The 13,284-nt window shown below is 38.7% G+C and overlaps 1 protein-coding gene across 1 annotated transcript in view; it reads right to left on the bottom strand.

Moving 5' to 3' along the window:
* ALDH1L2 (aldehyde dehydrogenase 1 family, member L2) overlaps positions 1-13,284 on the bottom strand; it is a 33,674-nt gene continuing 20,390 nt past the window's right edge. The window contains exons 14-24 of the mRNA XM_009584136.1: positions 9,265-9,419; positions 8,485-8,555; positions 8,274-8,379; positions 7,812-7,899; positions 6,946-7,039; positions 6,599-6,695; positions 5,001-5,099; positions 4,100-4,265; positions 2,718-2,823; positions 1,336-1,535; positions 1-293 (exon numbers count right to left, since the gene is read on the bottom strand). Of these exons, the coding sequence (XP_009582431.1) occupies positions 238-293; positions 1,336-1,535; positions 2,718-2,823; positions 4,100-4,265; positions 5,001-5,099; positions 6,599-6,695; positions 6,946-7,039; positions 7,812-7,899; positions 8,274-8,379; positions 8,485-8,555; positions 9,265-9,419 (1,238 nt within the window). The 3' untranslated portion in view covers positions 1-237. The remainder of the gene's footprint in view (positions 294-1,335; positions 1,536-2,717; positions 2,824-4,099; positions 4,266-5,000; positions 5,100-6,598; positions 6,696-6,945; positions 7,040-7,811; positions 7,900-8,273; positions 8,380-8,484; positions 8,556-9,264; positions 9,420-13,284) is intronic.

Here is a 13,284-nt window from a genome sequence, read left to right as displayed (position 1 = left end):
TGCTGCATAATTTAAATAACTTCAGGTTAATTTCCAAATGCTTTTATCTTTCAGTGAGACTAAAATTTGGACCTGATTTATAAAAACTTGTCCGTGGAATGGGTGTTTTGGTTTGGTTTTTTTTTTTTCAGTTGTAGCACTGCAGACAGCATGTCCTGGGCATGGTATTAAGTGTTTCATGGAGTCATTATGATTCAAACTCTGCCAAAAGTTTACTTTCCAAGTGAGGCTGTTACTTTAATATTCCACAGTGATAGCCTTGGTTCTAAGATATTCATGAAGAGCTTCTTCACCTGTACAAGTACAATATTCATCAGTTAGAATAGCAGCTAAATGACAGACTGTTGTCAGAGACTGTAACTATATTATCAAGAAAAAAATCTAAAATGATTTAGCCAATATTTGAGTCCTTAAGGAACAAAGAGAAACTAATTAAGTTACCCTCCCACTGAGATTTACAGAACTGGTTTGACAAGAAGAGGCCAAACCCAACAGATCTGGAAAGAAAAAGGAGCTGGAATTTAACAAGCAGACACCCCTGGTGGGCCTGAAGTAGCGGCAGCCTCCGGATGGCCGTTGGGGGCTCATAGTTCAATTTACCAACTTTGGTTTGCCTGTGTTAAGTTTCTAGGTAAAGAAGCTGTGTAAAAATCAATAATCTTTTTTTCTGGATACTATTACTCATTTTGGTTTCAGGAAATGTCCAATACTTGCTAGAGATTCCAAAGGCAAAAATCTGTTCTGTCACTGAAATTTTTTTTCCTTTCATTTTTCTTTGCCACAAGGCTGGATCTGCCCAGACTTGTAAAGTTTCTTTGACAGGCTAGACCTTGCTTTTTTAAAAACTGGTTTCGAAAAGAAAAGATTTTTTAATGCACCTTTCTCTGTCGCTGTCGGCAAATTCTGATGACATTTTAAGGCAAAAAAAAAAGTTTCCCATGCTCTTACAAGTTTAGAGGAGAAACCTAAATTAGCGTTCTTTCTGAGGGAAAGGAAAGAAGATTTTGGCCAATACCTTTGCTGCTTGACAGTGTGTCGTAGCTTGTATGCAGCTCTGGACAAGCTGTAATGTGACTGCTCTGAGAGGAGCTGGAGAGGAATACTGGGCATGCCGTAGCATCGTTTAGCAAATGTAGAGGATGCGTTGAACTGGAGGTATTGAGGCGGGAGTATTGTAGGGATGGGAGAGGAACTAGATTACTGTAATTGCAGGAATGTAGGAGATACAGGAAATGCATCCATAGCTCATGTTTTAGTAGATACACTGTACACAGGTAGGGTTATTTTTCCATTGGACTGTCAGATGTGAAATGAGGGAGGGAGAGAACAACTTACCTAAATCTTTCCCGAAGCCAGACTGTTTAAATCCACCAAATGGTGCTGCCACATCAGTTTTGTTATATGTGTTAATAAAAACTGTTCCAGCTTCAAGCTTTTCACTGATGTAGAGAGCTTTGCTTATGTCTTTGGTGAAAACTCCTGAAGCTAAACCATATTCTGTGGTATTTGCCCGTCGCAGCACTCCATCGACATCCCTATGGGGGAAAGAATTCATTTAATTGCAACGAGGTAAAATAAACAAGTGTTAGCAACCTTCCACATTCAATGTCATTGAAGCACCTTTTCCCGTGCTCTTTCTTCTCCAGTTAGCTTTTTTAAAGACAATTTATTAAAGACTAATCTGTGTGTCAATCTGACAGATCTATGGAAATTCATACCCTTGCTTCAAACTTGTAAAGCTTATAACCTTACATTTCAATGTTTAAAGTCTACACTAAGAAATGCCAAAGGAAAACTTGCAATATGCATACCAGCTTTGCTCAGCTACAGTGCAACTTGGGGATTAGAGCAATACAAAAATAGTTGTAAAGCAGAGCTTGGCAGCAGATTATGAATCAGTTTGCTAAAATTCTGGCCTGCTTTACAAGTTAATGGAGAATAAATACTGAAATTCAGACTTCTATCAAGACACAAGTTCTCAGGCCATGTCCAGAGTGCTATTTTCTATTTGCATCTCATCTCCACATAGCTTCAAAAATCCATAATAATTTAAAACTTTAAAAAACTCAATACAGTCCCTTATCACCATACATAATTTATAGATGTGAAAGGTTATCTATGTGGCTCGTTCTTAACTGCATTATCAAACTGCAGAAAATGAAACCTGGTGGAAATAGTAACATGAAGTTTCTACATAGGGTTTTAATCTCATCTGTGTGTAAAATAATGCCTATGATTTGGAATGAAAGCTATTAAAACTGGCAGTCTACAAAATATACAGAGGGATTTTCATTTGCAACAGTAATGTTCCAGTGTTACACAATGCACAACAATGCTATGCAGTCTTCTGTGACAGAGAAAAATAAGTGATTCCACTGGAAAAAATACACATTTTGTAATTTGATCAAGCTGTTGCAATTACCACATCAACTTCAGTAAAAATGTTTCACTGAATACTAAGTCTTATTTAAGAACTGGCACTTATGGTTGCATTCTATCCTGTCACACACTGCTAACAGCATTAGTTCTGTATCGACATGGAGCAGGATACCCTGTACTAAAAAGGGTATTTCCTCAGAATTTACCTGGAAGAGGATCTAGGGATTCAGACTGGTCTTACAAGATTTAACAAAATCATACCACGTATATGATCATTTCTACACTTAGGGTGAAAACGAGAAAATAAAGTTTCTAACAGTAACCAGAGGAGAACATACCCATTTTTAAATTTAGAAATCACCATCACAGGACCAAAGGACTCTTCCTGGGCAATATACATATGGTCTTCAACATCTGTGAATACAGTGGGTTCCATGAAGAAACCTAAATAGAGGATAAAGCATCATTTGAGCATGGCAAAATGCTTCATGGTTTGTATTGCCCAGGCCGTCTCTTTTCCATACTTTGAGGTCATAGATATGTTGAGACTTGAAACAGAAAACATCAAGATTGATACGAATGAAGTATGAGTGGAAATGCATGTGTGTAAGCACCAGAGAAACAGCAGAAAAAAGGTTAAAAGAATGGCCTGTAATGATCAGAGCAACAACATGTGCTGTTCCTGTGCAGGCCAGAAGGTCTGCATGCCACAGCCCAGGGGACTCCTCAGGGAAGACCCTGCACTCTGGCAGCAGGAAGACAAGGTTACAGCATGTCACAGAGGCCACTGTTTTTCTTGTTACCCAACAAGAATATAGACCATAGCCATAAAGACCTGTATATTCCAAACAAGGAAGAACATGTGATGGGCAGCAACTTTGCCTAAGATTTATGGATGCTGAAGTAAAGAAAATTCTGAGGCAAAGGAGATCACCTCATAATGACTGTTCATTTCTGAAGGGTGTGAAGGCCTTTCCAAAAGCTAGCTCATCGTTGCCAATCAAGAACTGTCCTGGTTTTATACACAAGCGATCCTGGTCACCTACATCTTGGTGAGTGAGTGTGTTCCAGTTTGAGTGGGTAAAAGCAACTTCAGAGATTTTGTATGAATGCCGCCCCCTTCAATAAGATTTCCCATTTAGTTTTGTTACACTGATTTCATACAGGTATGAATCTCCACTTTCGTTTTATTTAGGGATGCAATCATTATGTTTTGAAACTCTGCCGCAAATGTTTCTCCTTCATTATTGATAAAGGACAGATGTCCATGACAAAATGTTGCTTTCATGCCTGCCCACTAAACTTAGCATACATATTGTCTACATAGCAAAAAAGGCTTTTGATAATAACACCTTATGCAAACTCTGCTAGTAGTTTCCTCAGTCAGCTTTAGTGTTAGTGTGATCTAAATGGATATAATTATACTTATGGCTCTTGACAGTTCAAGGGTGTTGTAAAAAAAGCCTCAGTGCCTCACAAACAACAGGAATAAATGAGTAAAAGATTCCCATACGGACTAGATTCTGATTCAATTTCATATGTTATGCTTCAGTTGCACAGTTTCTCTTAATATGAGGCTTGAAAGCCCTGTTCTCAAGTGGTATCTTGGGCTTACTTGGTACTGATCCCAAGATATCGCTACTTTACATAATGCAGCAGAGACAATGATGGCTTTTGTTTAAAGTGTAAAAGTTCCAAACATCTCTGAACAATATTTTACCTGGTCTACGTACTTGTCTTCCTCCATACACTAGAGTGGCTCCTTCTTTTACTCCAGTTTCACAATATTGCAGCAGCTTTTCCAAATGTGCCTTGTGATTTTGTGGACCATGATCTGTAGATCTATCAAGTGGGTCACCAATTTTCATCTTTTTTATTTCTTCCACCTACGGATTACCCAATTAAAATGAAGTTACATAACATAGCAAATAGTTGTTAAAGTGACCAGTGATTCAGGATGCTTCATTTTTTGTACTATGAAGTTAGGCTCTAAGAAAGGGCTGGATTCTTAGAAGGTGGAACGCTCCTCCCTTTCTAAAATGAGGCTTTGTTTTATGTTTGATAATCTCTGGTTACTTCTGAAAGTTTTTGATGCTCTTTTCATGTATACGCTCTCTTCTGCTATTAAGATAGGCATGTAAAATGTTAACTTTTACCAGTGGTAAATGAGTTATGACAGTGATTTCCTGTCCTTGATTGAAATAAATGAATTCTCCAGTGGTACAGTGTAGTGACTGTTGGATTTTTAATAATGACCTTTGTAGTATTCTAGCTATGCTTCCAATATGCCTTTTTTTAAAACTTCACAGCAGCCTTCAATCACATTGACCTAAGTTCAGTAATTTTTTTAATCTTACTTTCCTAGTCAAATATGAAATATCACTGAAGGTACAATATCTATTTCAATGTCACTTATCTGTGCATTACTGATGAAAATATCTCCCTCCAGTGCCTTCCTTTTAACCCTGCAAGAGATTCCCAAGAAGCAGCATTGCCTATCGTAAGCAATAATGAGAAATTAAACAACTGAAAATAAGAAGAAATGCAAGTGTCTATAAAACTAGTGGATCTTTGTGCCATAGTAAAGTATCTGCTTCAACTTTAGTCCTTGAATATCTTACCACTTTTCTAACAAATTCATCATGGATTGATTCTTCCACAAACAGCCTGCCAGCTGCAATGCAGTTTTCTCCTTTGTTGAAATATACTGCTCCCATACCCTGATCAGGGAAAAAAACATTAATATTTATATGCACCCTTTTGTTCAGTCTCCCTTTCATTCTGTTCCCTTGGGTTGCATTCTGTATTTGTGATCCTCAAAGCGTAATGCTTTATGTAAAGGGACATCGTCAATGCAACAAGCAGACTAATCTTGTAACTGGCAAACACACTTCCATGGAAACAAATGGCTCAGGATGAACCCATTAACACTGCTCTTTCCATTTCGGTCAGCGTTCCACGGAAACACCTGCTGCAGCATCACAGAGAACAGGGGTGGCAGCCTGACCAGTGAATATAAAACTGTACTAATCCACTGAGCAATACTGGTTGTGTCGAAAGTCGCATGTAACTGGGTGAACATTACCTAACTCTAATCTGCAGAAAACCTCCCATTTCAAGAGTGTGTATTCAGACTCCATGCAGTTTGTTCCTTTTTATTTACCAAGAACTGATACCTGCCATTGTTTTTCCAGGGGGGTAGGCAGGTGAGGGAAGGAAAAGCAGGACAAATAAAGTTCCTAAAAAGTAGTTTTCCGGCAGCTGCAAAGACCTAGGGTCCTGGCATTAGTAGGTATGACTGGGATCATGTGCTGGTGTCAAGTGTGTGGCAAAAAAGCATTGTTTCACAATCATTTAAAGCCATCAGTGCCAGGTATAGCTCAGGCCAACCTCTGCATCACCCTCTCACTTCTACAGCTGAGAACAGTAGTGGGGCCAAGCAGTGTGCTGACTGCGAAGTTTCAGCTTTTATTATTTTCCACATATACTTCACTGTGCAGTCACTCAGACTCTTGTCCTGCCAAAAGACACTCCAAAAATGGGGAAAGTGTATAACAGTTTCTTCTTGGTAGCAGTACTTGCTTATGCTGGTTTAGAGAATTCACATAACTAGCACTTTGGGTAAGTACAGTGTGGAAGACCTTTGTTTGCTTCTTAGTGAGCAAACTGCACCTGCTGTCATTTTGATGAATCAGATTACCTTAGCAGGAAATAAGCTCCCTAAATCCACTGAATTTCTCATTTGCACATCTTATGTATGAATTTTAAACACATTATGGCTGATTGCGAAGGTGGATTATGATGACTCATGGTGAATTAAGAAGTAGTATATAGCATTAGGTGCTCCACAGAAGAACTTTCAGGCTTCTATTTTTTAAGCGCTTTTTTTTTTGAGTATTAGATTTTGACAAATCAATTTTAATGTGTTAACTTGGCTAGTGAAAATACTTTCCAGCTATATTTCTTCCTTTTGTTGTATTTTCTAATGTATATTTCTTGTAGTACTGATCCCTGCCTTTTTGGTGCAGCACGAACAGTTTAATTGTGCTGCCATAAAGAAACATTCTGTAGAAAAAAAGAGTCTGTTTTCTAACAGATTGCATGATTTTTCATGCAAGGGCTCCCTACTGCAGTTTTTGGGAAGTCAAGAAGAATATTGCAATACTGTGAGGATGTATCACAAAGGCTTTGCATATATTTTAGTTCGAGGTAACATTACCATTTTTACAGCTCTGTCAAGTTCACAGTCACTGAATATGATCAATGGTGATTTACCACCAAGTTCAAGAGAAACTTTCTTCAGATTAGTGGCTGCACTGTAAAAAATACAAATAATCATATAAAAACAACATTTAAATAGCTTATTTCATTATTTCCTTTGAATCATATCTAGTGAAAATGTATAAACCTCTATTTTCCAGTAGTCACTTAGTAGAATTCTACATAAATGTAAACAACCATATGTAGTTATGCTTTTCTATTGCTGCTAGATGCACAATATAGCTAATAAGATACTTCAGAACTAGATTACGCAGTGTTTATTTATGAATCTTTTGCTGAGAGTACCTCTTCATGATCTGTTTACCAGTTGGTGTTGAACCAGTGAATCCAACTTTGCGGACATCTGGATGTTCAGACAGGTGCTGTCCCACTAAGCCACCTATCAGGGTGAGGAAAACAGCTTAACTGGACAGTACATAGGCAATTTTTACTACTCCAGCAGCAGCACTGTATCACAGAAAGATCTAACAATATGTCAGTCAAGTGCAATATCACATCCTTATTTATATTTACAGCTTTATTCATATGACTATGAAAAATCTCGTATTAGTTAACTTGGATCACATTAGTGTCTCCAAATTTCCCCCATCTGTCTGCACTAACAAACTTCCTTCCTAATATTCCACTGTAGTTGGAATAATCTAATTTGTAACAGAGCCTGCCCCATACAGTTACTTTGCCACTTGTCTTCCTTAGGAGAAAGAGGAAAATGGTGACATCAGGTAACACGGTGTGGACCACGTCTTACCTATAGTGACCAATACACATCTTACCAGCTTGCTTTAGGTCTCATAATCACATTTAAATACTTCCAAGTGATGATAAGATTAGGAGAAAAAATGGTGTTTTACAATCAAGTGAAACATGTTTCTCTGTCATACATTCTTTTTCAGAGTGTTCACGGTATTTGTGTGAACTTGTAAAGGGTGTAGGCTGACGGCTCTTACCAGTAGCTAGAGCCAGGTGACATACAGATTTTTCCAATTCTGTCCTGGAAATATGTTGAAATCGCTGTATGACATAGATGCAAGCCTACTACCTATGAAAATACATGCCCTTATGTAATAGGTCTTCAAAAAGGTAAAATGCTAGTTCACCAGTTTTTTAGCATGACTTACTTTTCCCAGAAAAATGATTAACTGAAGTTTTACCTGAACCAGGCAGAATATTTATAACGCCCTTAGGAAATCCAGCTTTAGCTGAGAGTTCTGCAAACTTCAAGGAAGTCAGAGGTGTGACCTAAGTAGAAACATTCAGATTAGGTCTCCTATTTTAATTAAATGCGTGATGATATCTTTTACATTCAATACAATTCAATACAATTCAATCTTAATTTTGATACGATATTCATCTTCTTACTCACAGTATTGACAAATTAAAAGCGATGGCTTCTTGCGGAAAACAATTCATTCTTGAAAATGAGAGTAGCATCAGAGCAGAATTGAAGACAATCAGTACCTTGTATCATCATGGCAATTTGTATTATTATACATGCACTTTAAAACATAGGATATGGTCAACCTATGGGTGAAATCCACTAGATTGCCTGAATTATTTTGCCTGAACAAATAGTGGAGGACCTGAGCCATCTGTACATTCCTTTTTGTTTTTACCTGAGCTGGCTTGAGTATGAGTGTGTTGCCTGCAGCCAAGCATGCTGCGCTCTTCCATGCAAGCATCATCAGTGGGTAATTCCAGGGGATAACAATTGCACAGACACTTAAGGTAGGGAAAAACAGGGAAAGATTACATTTTTGATGGCAGCTTTTGAATGGCTTTTCTGTATGTCAAGGCTGTCACTAAGAAGAAAAAAGTGATACTTACCCTATTGGCTCTTTCTTGGTGAATGTTAGATTATGGTTTGGCCGGGCCTGGTTAATTGGAATTGTAGCACCCTAAAAGACAGAGAAGGGACAAATCTTGGTACTGTTTAATAATTTTTATTACAAATATATTTGCCGTATAAGTATGTCTTGGAAAGCCACAGAGTAGGCTTCAAAACCAGAAGAATTTTTGCATCAGAGAAAGGGGCAGGGATGCTTCTGCTGTATGATTTCCTACTGTGGATACCGTAGTCAACTCCTGATTTTCAGTTGGATGAAATAAAAGCACAGGTAACAAAAGTATGGAAGAACATAAAGTGAGGGTCTGATGGACCAAAAAAAGCTGAACGATATTCTTGATTGTGGATCTTAAAGATACTTGAGGAAATGCTGTGCCACGTGCTGTGCCATCAAGCAAACTCACCAGCCTTGGTCAGAACGTAACATAGTACATGAGTCTCTGCACTTACCCTCACGATGACCACAATGACATTCTGCTCCATGAATAATCAAGAGCTGACTAAACATGCACATCCACTGTGACACCTCAACCGATTTCTTAGATATTTAGAGTCACATTCTAAATCCATATTCTCCAACTGGAAGCAGACTGTCCTTTTGTATTGCCAGAGAGACCCATTTTAGGTAAAATTCTAATTTTGCTTTATTTTTTGATTCCTTGATTACTTTTGCTAACACTGCTTTTTGGCACTGTGTCAGAAAAAAAAAAAATGTGTAGAGAAGCCCTGCCACTGCTTATTTCCTTGACATATTCACTTGCCTGAATTTTGTCACACCATCCAGCGAAGTATCTGAATGTTTGCACAGACATTCCAACATGAGTCTTCAAAGCTAAAGTGTAGACAGCTCCTGAGTCGATAGACTCTATTGTTGCTAACTCTTCTTGATGTTCTTCCATCAGGTCTGCAAGTCTTTAATAAAAACATTACAAATCCACATCAAAGAGAAGTGACATCTAACCATTGACAGCCTAAAATGACATTTCGTATGGCAAAGAACTGTAATTAAAATTGCATTCCCATTGAATTTGGAGGTGCAGCACTGGAGCCACTGCTCATTAATATCAGAGCTTGAACAATTGCCTGTTAAAGTCTGCAAATGTCTTCACATTGGCTATAGTAGACACTGGATGGAGACATGAACAGTGAAAACTTACCTGATTGTTCAACTATGGTTTTGTAGATAAAATAATAATTAGAAAATTTGTACTCTTTTTCTGTTGTACTACAGGGAGCCAATTATAGAAAATCAGACCAGTAAGTCAAAAGCAAATACAGTAACATAAGAAATGTCAAGTAATCAAAAATACCAAGAAGCAGTACTCAAAGTCCTAGCTTAAGATTTGGGAAACCTAGCTTCATAATGCTGTTTTGTATTGTTTGAACTGGGACTAAAATACTTAAGTGTTAGATGCTTCAAAGGCAGCCAGATGCCCAAAGACAGAACTCCTGGCCTGTAATGAAATTGAATTTTATATGCCTTGGTACATTTGAAAATCTGGCCCATAGTCTCCTTGGGCGTCAAGTTCTCCATTAATGAAGCAACACAGTGAGGTGTAAGTAAGACTGTGGTAAATATTATTGAGTTAATAGTAGCGATCAGATTGTCTCAAGAATGCATCTGCATAGACAGATACCTACACTTATGAGGAGCTCTTGTAATTTTAGTGGTCCCCCACTCAGGCGGAAAGGTCTGTTTGCATGAATGGATTTTTACATTCAGGTCTTAAATCTCTCACATGGCAGTGAAACAGATGCATCAATGTTTTTCTTAAGCTTCTGTCTGTCTTGGTACTCAGACATATAATCAATGCTCCCATGTGATTTTAAGAGCTTAACCAAGTGCATTTTAGATCCTGTAAAGAGTATTCAAAACTGGGTGTTAAACCTATTTTTCCATTATGTAAATTCTGCCCATTTAAAGCATTTGTAGAGATGTGGAAAATACTCTTTAATACTTGTTTTAATTGTACCTTGGAGACCCAGCTACAGGTCACGGCATCAGCAGTAGTGTGTAAAAGAACAGATACGGCATGTCAGGGACAAAGGAGAAAGTTCCATTTAATGCATGCTTAGTCTACTAATGATTCCTTAAGGCAAAGCAGCAGAGCTAGGGGCTTTAATAGTACAAACCTTGCCTCTGGTTCAGCACTCAAAAACTCTAGTTTGAACAGAGACCAGAGAAAAAGGGGCCTTGTTTGAATTAAGGTGGACCAGAGAGATATTTCATTCATAGTGGGGATGGTTTGCAACATGAACACTATGATATATCCTAGAGAGCCTAAGCAGAGAAGAGTTTAATCCAGGAACAATCTATGCAGTGTAGGGGAGTTACGTTTTCTGTATGCCTAACATAGTTATGCTTGCAAATCTTTCAAGTGTAAAAAACAGAGCAGTAGTTCTAAGACCTTAAAAGTTTCTCTTCAGGGCAGAGTTAGCTTGGGCTCTAAAGCACTCTACATTCCTAACACAAATAAACCCCATGTTTGTACATGCTTTGAATCTGTGCACGCTTGTGAAAAATTTAAGTGATCGACTGTATTTAATTTTAATATGAGTTCTGACTCGCGCATTTTCTGTTATGATGATTACTCAACTTTTTCACAGTCCTGCAGGCCTTTTTCAAAGGCCTGGTCACATACTTTACGAGACAAGCAAAATTTTCAGTTTTGCTTTCATTCTCCTTTGCCAAGATACCTGCGATGTCTTGTAAAACATGTGGTATTTTTTAATACTTTTTTATTTCTAATTACATGTACTTGGTCCATACGGATATGGTAAAAGAGGGGAGCGGAATTTACATCCAAGGCATTCAACAAAGTAAAAATTACAGCTATATTAATGTGATAAGAAATGATCTGCTGCATACACTACAGTGGACACAGACCCACGTTTCCCAAGTGCAGCATTACATTTCCCCGTGTTCTTCTTCCTTAGCTGCCAGAGCACAGACATGCAATGGATTCCCTACTCCTTACTGTCTTGCTAGGCTAAGCCCAGCCCTATGAGGACAGGGTCATCTTCTAGTTGCTTATTCCAAACCTCTGAATCAGCTGGATCTTCAGTTTCCAAATCCTCACAGAAGTTATGCAGAGAGCAGTGTGCAACAATAAAAGGAGGGGCAGTGACCCACCCCTGCACCCAACCAAACTGCCAGATTGTCTTGCCATCCAAACACATAGCCTGCTACCATCCTGCAGCTGCCCACCGTGTAACTGATCCTTCTTCTGCTGTCTCTTCTGGTGTCCAGGGCTAGCCTCCTGGCACAGCACAATAAAGGCTTAATATAGCAGCAGTTATGGGCACACTATTGAAGATCATATTTTTTGAAGGTGAAAAAAATTCCTTCTCTTCCCTCTAGATAAATATGCAGTCTCCTCAGCACAACTGATTTGGCCAGGATGTCCAATAGTAATGTTGGTCAGCCTGCAGACTACACCCTGCAGAAGAAAGGTGTTTGATACACAGGACCTACTCCTTCATGAGTTCCCTGGGGCAGGAAGTTTCAGCTCTATTCAAGATCCTAACTTCTTTAAAGCCAGCTGCTATGTCAAGCACAGTAACTAAGCTCTCCACCTACTGAATAGGAACAGAATTTGCCTAGTACATCTCCTCCTCTGTGCTGACAATTAACTTTCCATCACCACATTAGCTAAATGTGGACCTGTGGCTATCAGGAGTAGCAATCTGCTTCTTTATTCATGTCTACTCTACTTACTCCTTTTTATGTCCTGGAAAAGAAAAAGCAGTGAAAATTCTTCATGTACCTCCACAAAAGAGGCTTTCTTTATAGGGAAGCTCTGGAGCTTCTATTCATCCCAAGTCTGCACGACAGTGTTCTCCCTGCACTTGCTGTAAGGCACCACAAGTATCACGCTGCATATGGAGAGTCCATAGTAATTGGGCTTTTATTAGCTGCCTCCAGTACCGCCCTCACAATACATAGGTAGCATCATCGTTCTTCCAAGACCACCTCTTGCCCTTCAAGGATCAGAAACCACCACTAAAATACCATTCACTCAGCATAACCTCTGTTTATCTTCTGAAACAATAACAACACAGCCAAAAAACGAACCAGGCATTATCTGAGGTTGACACAGTGAAACAGATACAAATAAGAAATACTGAGCTGGAAGTGTCCCAGATAAATGTGGGATTCAGCTTAGAGTGTTTCTACACAGGACAATTCTTCCACAACAGACCATATCACGTCTCCTAGAGTGGGTCTTTAGCCAGGTGAGAAGTATGCTGGGATATGATCCTGGAAAATCCAGCATCAGTTACAATGTATTTCAAAATTAGTGGCAATGTGGCTGTATGTTTACTGTATGGAGCGCAGATGCAGGCAGGCTTAGCAAGGTAAAAAGTCTCTGCCTGCCTAACCTAGGTAGACCTTGCCCGTAAAACTTAGCCTCATTTATACAGAAGGATTTGGACTTTACAAGGGAATTTTCAATCCTTGCAACAAGAAGCATATAGATTAAATGAAGCTATTTAAAAGACGTTTTCCTCAAATTCTTTGTTTCCATTCGTAAATAATTAAAAAAAAATGGTAGCAGTGAGAGCTCACAACATTTTTCTCTGCCACAAGAAAGGTTTGCCAGCTAAGACCCAAGGCCAGTATACTGAAACAAATTAGGGGATGGAAAGATGGCTAGTCTGGTTCCTCTGACAGTGGGGTTATGAATATCCATCATATTCAGAAAATGTATGTAACAATTCTTCAGAGGAACAAAACAGTAAGATGTAAGAAAACAAAACAAACACAAGATGCCTTTCAC

The sequence above is a fragment of the Fulmarus glacialis genome, unplaced genomic scaffold, assembly GCF_000690835.1.
Source record: "Fulmarus glacialis isolate BGI_N327 unplaced genomic scaffold, ASM69083v1 scaffold12998, whole genome shotgun sequence".
In the NCBI taxonomy this organism is placed as follows: Eukaryota; Metazoa; Chordata; class Aves; order Procellariiformes; family Procellariidae; genus Fulmarus; species Fulmarus glacialis.
The sequence above is the reverse complement of the archived record's forward strand: the minus strand, read 5'-3'. Positions and strand labels throughout refer to the sequence as shown.